Source organism: Chaetodon trifascialis, chromosome 15 (genome assembly GCF_039877785.1).
Source record: "Chaetodon trifascialis isolate fChaTrf1 chromosome 15, fChaTrf1.hap1, whole genome shotgun sequence".
In the NCBI taxonomy this organism is placed as follows: domain Eukaryota; kingdom Metazoa; phylum Chordata; class Actinopteri; order Chaetodontiformes; family Chaetodontidae; genus Chaetodon; species Chaetodon trifascialis.
This window is the reverse complement of record NC_092070.1, coordinates 13060918-13066398: the sequence shown is the minus strand read 5'-3', so window position 1 is coordinate 13066398 and position 5481 is coordinate 13060918. Positions and strand designations below refer to the sequence as shown.

The window sequence follows — 5481 nt, the reverse complement described above, 5'->3', positions numbered from 1 at the left end:
AAATTATATAAACGCTATTATAATGGCGCAAATGCCTCCCTTTGGGACTCGATATATGTGGTATAAACATGGCACGGGCATTTAAAGAACAGCGAGCCGTGCTCACATGTGTACATAGCTTACATATATCGATTCACAGTGTCCGTAATTTTGTTAAATAACGATGGCTAGACCAGTTTATATATTTTGGGATAATAAGAGATTATCCTAGTTTATAAAGCATCAACAATTCGACATTTTCACATTGATAAAAGTATTTGTTTCAATACAACTCAAACATGGGCAGGGTATCTCTTTATATAATACCGTTTCTGTCTTAACATTAATTACTTTAGCCTTTTGCTGTCAGCAGCAGAGACCTAGGTTATCTCTGACGCAAGCCCTCATCATAGGCGTCTCTCCCGTTTCACAGAATCATATGTCTGAAATTGACTGCGCTGATTAGCCAATGAGCGCACGACTGAGGCACCGCTTCGAGGGCGGGTCTCACATTTTGGACCAATCGTAGCCGCTCGCATTGTTTTGACCTCTGAAACCGCATCACCGCCTACCTCGTGCCCATGGCGGAGGAAAGCTATAAATACAGGCACCACTGAAGCAGGAGGCGGACGAAGTTGCAAAACTCCCGGAGAGGCGGGAGCTACTCTGCCAGCCTGCTGAGAGAAGGAAAAAAAACGCAAAATAACCTTAAAAACAGAAACCGAAGCAAACCGTAAACGCCAATCCTCCGAAATGTACATGTACTGGAATACTTTTTTGTAATGTTGATAATATATTCTATGTGAAGAAAGTATTTATACTTTTTTTTCTATTTGCACTAACTAACGGTACTCCAGAACTACTGAGAATCTTTATTTTTTACAAAAAAGTAAGTATTTTTCAGCTTGTTTCTCTTGCTTGTGGTGTAGGCTTTTTATTATTGTTGTCTTCATTTGCTTGCTGTCGTACTGTAGCTCTATTCATACTTACTAAGCTGATTTGCTGCGTCAGTCCACGAAGTTAGGGAGGGGTGTCCGTGTGTGTGTGTGTGTGTGTGTGTGTGTGTGTGTGTGCGCGCGTGAGTGAGTGTGAGCCAGAGAGATAATGTGTGTGTGTGTGTGTGTGTGTGTGTGTGTGCGCGCGCGCGTGCATGCGCGTGCATGTGTGCGATAAAAGTGTATGTCTTTGCATGTCTTTTTGAAAATTTCATCCCAGCTGGAAAAGAAAACACAAATGTTCCCCCATAGACTTGAAATGTCTCGTGACTGGACTCTATCATATCGTACTTCATTGTATATTTTTCATTTTCTTGGCTGTTAAACTCATTACCGTCTTGCATATGCTGCGAAATAGCAAGTATTTGCCTTTTGACTTGCTAAAACTGATCATATGAAACAAGACCTGTAGCCATTTCGCCGCTGTGTGGACTCTCATCTCGGGTACTGTTTCATGAAGGGAGGATGTGTGTTGCACGAACATCCCCGTGCAGGTTTTGTTTCGACACGGATGAATAAATTAATCACTTTGGGGTATTTAAAGAGCCTCGTCAGACTCACAGGCTGTATCCCTCAGCCCAACTCGTCTCATGATGTCTATCGTAGCGCAGCCTGTTTCTCTGAATTTGTTTTTTTACAGCTCGTGACATTTCCATTTTATCCAGGGTTGTGTTTTAAATAACCAAGTGCTCCCTGTGTTAAATTGCCAAACATATGGGTGTCGCCTCAGCGCGTTAAGTCTTATGTCGACATTGTTTTCAATGTAGGAAGCTCAATGAGCGATCGGCCGTGCAAAACGCATTTCAATCCAGCCCACAAGACAGCAAACCCCGAAGTCCACCTAAATCATTTCCTCGTTAAACTTCTCCCCCATTAAGCGTCGCTGACCAGGCATTTCCTCGGTTAAGTTGACCGTTTTCGTTGATTAAATGCAACAACCTCGCAGTAGTCTTCCTATCTCAGGCTGTATGGAGGCTATCCAGTGGCCCATTATGTAACAGGATTCCCGAGTTTTATTGCCAGGTGAACGTGCTCAATACCCACTTTCTGACATGCAGATGAACAATATATGCACAATATGGTGCCAGATTGACAAGAAGTGTAGCTTGATCCCAGATCAATGTGCTCACGTTTCTGCAATGGCTGCACATTTTCTCATATCTGATCGTTGCTGTGAAATCCTGCTTTGGCTGTGTGTCTTGTGACATTCAACTTAGGAGCTCACAGCAGACTAAATTGCAACATGCACTGGTTCTTCAGACGGGCCGTTAATAATTAAAGGATATTTTACTTGCACTTCCCTTAAAAGGGCAAACAGACCCGAACTGATCTGTTTGTTCTGACTGTTACACATGACACTGTTGAAAATATACACCATTTCTAATGAATTTATGACGACATTTTGAAAGTGAATGATTAAGAAGTATTTTTCTCTTTTAAATCGTTGCAGGAAAACATTATCACACCCTGTGGAAGGACATCACTTCTACAAAGCCAGCACTTTTGCTTTTGAACCTGTTTTGTCTGAGTTCTGGTTGCTTTCGCCATCCTGCCTGGAGAGCATCTGTGTTGCCAACCACGGATAAACAAAGCAGACCCAGTGGACACATTCAAGGTCAGACACACCTAATCTTCACGCACCTGGTAAACTTCAGCAGTTAGCTATGCAGCTTGAAATCCAAGTAGCTCTCAACTTCATCATCTCGTACCTGTATAACAAGCTGCCAAGGCGGCGGGTCAATATTTTTGGCGAGGAGCTGGAGAGGCAGCTGAAGCAGAAGTATGAGGGACACTGGTACCCAGACAAGCCATACAAGGGCTCAGGATTCAGATGTATCCACGTGGGGGAGAAGGTGGACCCTGTGGTGGAAAAGGCAGCCAAAGAGAGTGGGCTGGACATCGAGGATGTCCGTAACAACCTGCCCCAGGATCTCAGCGTGTGGATTGACCCCTTTGAGGTGTCCTATCAGATCGGGGAGAAGGGGCCTGTCAAAGTATTGTATGTCGATGACAGCAATGAAAGTGGAGCTAATAGCGGAGGGCTTGATCTGGACAAGGAGATCAAGAACAGTTTCAATCCCGACGCGCAGGTCTTCATGCCCATCAATGAGGCCGTGAACGGAGCCTCTCCGGGCTCCAGCTCACCCTCTCCTCCTTTCGGCCACTCTGCAGCCGTCAGCCCCACCTTTATGCCCCGCTCCACGCAGCCTTTAACCTTCACAACAGCCACCTTCGCCGCCACCAAGTTTGGCTCCACTAAGATGAAGAGCAGCGGCCGCAACAACAATGGCGGCGCTAGTGCTGGGAACAAGGTGGCGCGTACCTCTCCCACCAACCTGGGCCTGAATGTGAACAGTCTCCTGAAACAGAAAGCCATCTCCACCTCCATGCACTCTCTGTACGGGCTGGGCCTCGGAGTGCAGCAGCAGCAGCACCAGAAGCCCTCAGCCCTGTCCCCCAACGCCAAGGAGTTTGTGTTCCCCAGCCTTCAGGGCCAGGGCAGCCAGAGTGCTCTCTTCCCTGGGGACAGCTCACTCAGCCTCAGCCCGCTGCAGTACAGCAATGCCTTCGATGTGTTTGCGGCCTATGGTGGCCTTAACGACAAGTCCCTTATGGATGGCTTGAATTTCAGCTTGAACAACATGCAGTATTCTAACCAGCAATTCCAGCCAGTTATGGCCAACTAGTACACGGAAAGGTACTACTTAAGCTACTACTTCACACAGAATCGACCAGAGATAATGTGATTGGGGCGGGGGGGGGGGACAAACACAAATACACATTTTGAAAAAAAAAAAAAAAAAGAGTACACAAGAACAGAATGTCAAGGATAAAAGGAAAACGTGACTTGTCAGCTGTAAGATCCATGTTACGAGTCTAAGAGCATGAGCCCGAGGGTGAATTACTTTGCCCCCTTGAGTTATACCTTTAGTACAAGATGTCTAAGCTTGGTTTCCTAAACTTCAACTTGCATCATTGTCATTTCTTTTGCCAACCAAGCACAAAATATTTTTTTTATGTGACCGTTTTAAGATATAAAAAAAAGACAAAAAAGAAAAAAACACCACCACAAGTCATGGCCTCTTTCAGTATTTAAACATAACTGGACACCGCCAATTTTTCAAGAAATTGGTACAAATAAGTGGGATTTCCTGGTCTTTTTTCTAATTGTATAATTTAATTTAGTACAGAGTTTGTAAAATATCAGAGTATCTATTGTTTCTACGACATGGTATTGCATTTATATCTTTTTACTACTCCAGTGATCTGTGATGGCTGCAGCAACTTTATGTTTTCTTTTTTTTATTGAAATTATAAAATGAATCCATCTTATAAAAAACATTGACTATTCTAAAGATTGTGTACAGAATATTCCGTAGTGGTGGGATTTAAGAATATTTGCTTTTTTTGAAAAACATAAGAGTTGTATTTTCTGTTAAGAGTTTAAAGATTTTTGCTATATTATGGACAAAATGTAATCGTATATTAATTTTGTACCTACATTGTGCAATACTTGATAAAACAAACGGTATAACAAAGTATTTGGAGTCAGTGTCTTACATGTTAAGAGGGACTGATAGTTTATTAAGTTTGTATTAAAAAGCTTGAAAATAATTACACCTGTTCAGTTTGTCATTGGTTTTTGTGGTTGAGCTGGTTTATACAGGTCTTAAATGAGAGTATCTTAGAGTTTCTTAACTTGTTGGGACAAATCCAGTTTTTTGTCCTGAAGTCAAAAGAATCAGGTTTTTCTCAGTCACACCCACATCCATTTCAATTCACCTGTTCACCTTCAACCAGTTCTGACCTTCCACTCACAAGGGGTTAGCTCAAAAAAATCATTAAGCTTTAAAGTCAGACATTGCTGGTGAATTATATCTGAAACAAACATTACGTAAGATAGTAAATTACATTCCTCGACACCTCTGCCCTTAACACTGACGTATTGGCACACAAGCATCACCAGAAGCCCTCAGCAGCATTCGTTCAAACATGCAGGCTGTGTTGGCTAATAGTTGCCCTTGGGCCAAGTGCCAGTACACATATAGATGCTGGGAGTGTGATCGTGTCAAGCCTGATCACCTCCTGAACTAAAGCCTGCCTCATTACGCACGCCAAGGCTGTTAGCTAACACGCTGCATGGCTATAGGGATAAACCACACAGCAGACAGGTGGAAACTGTGTACTGAAGGTAGAAGAATTAAGAGAAGACCCCACATGTAAGATGCCGCCGTGTTTAGTGGGGCATGGGAGCAAACAAAATTGGCTTTGGTAAATCTCTGCATTATCGGTCCATTGGTGGGTGACAGGCAGACGTCCTCTACAGTCAATATGAAAGCAAACCATCTGCTCTAGCACTTTTGTGTAAGACGCTGGTGCAGCATCAGAGTGCTATTCCTTTGCACTCTGACCTCCTTCTAGATGGAGACCAGATTGAAATCAGTGGAGTCACTTATTAACTTTAATAATAAAACACATCATGTAACTGGACGTAATCCTGTTCAGG

General features: G+C 43.4%; 1 protein-coding gene across 1 annotated transcript; it reads left to right on the top strand.

Annotated features, from left to right (window-relative positions):
• Positions 1-606: 606 nt before the first annotated feature.
• Positions 607-4589, top strand: tob1a (transducer of ERBB2, 1a). The gene is made up of 2 exons (XM_070981198.1): positions 607-868; positions 2425-4589. Exon 2 carries the CDS (start codon positions 2639-2641, stop codon positions 3659-3661), a length of 1023 nt encoding a protein of 340 aa, XP_070837299.1. The 5' UTR covers positions 607-868; positions 2425-2638; the 3' UTR covers positions 3662-4589.
• Positions 4590-5481: the final 892 nt, after the last annotated feature.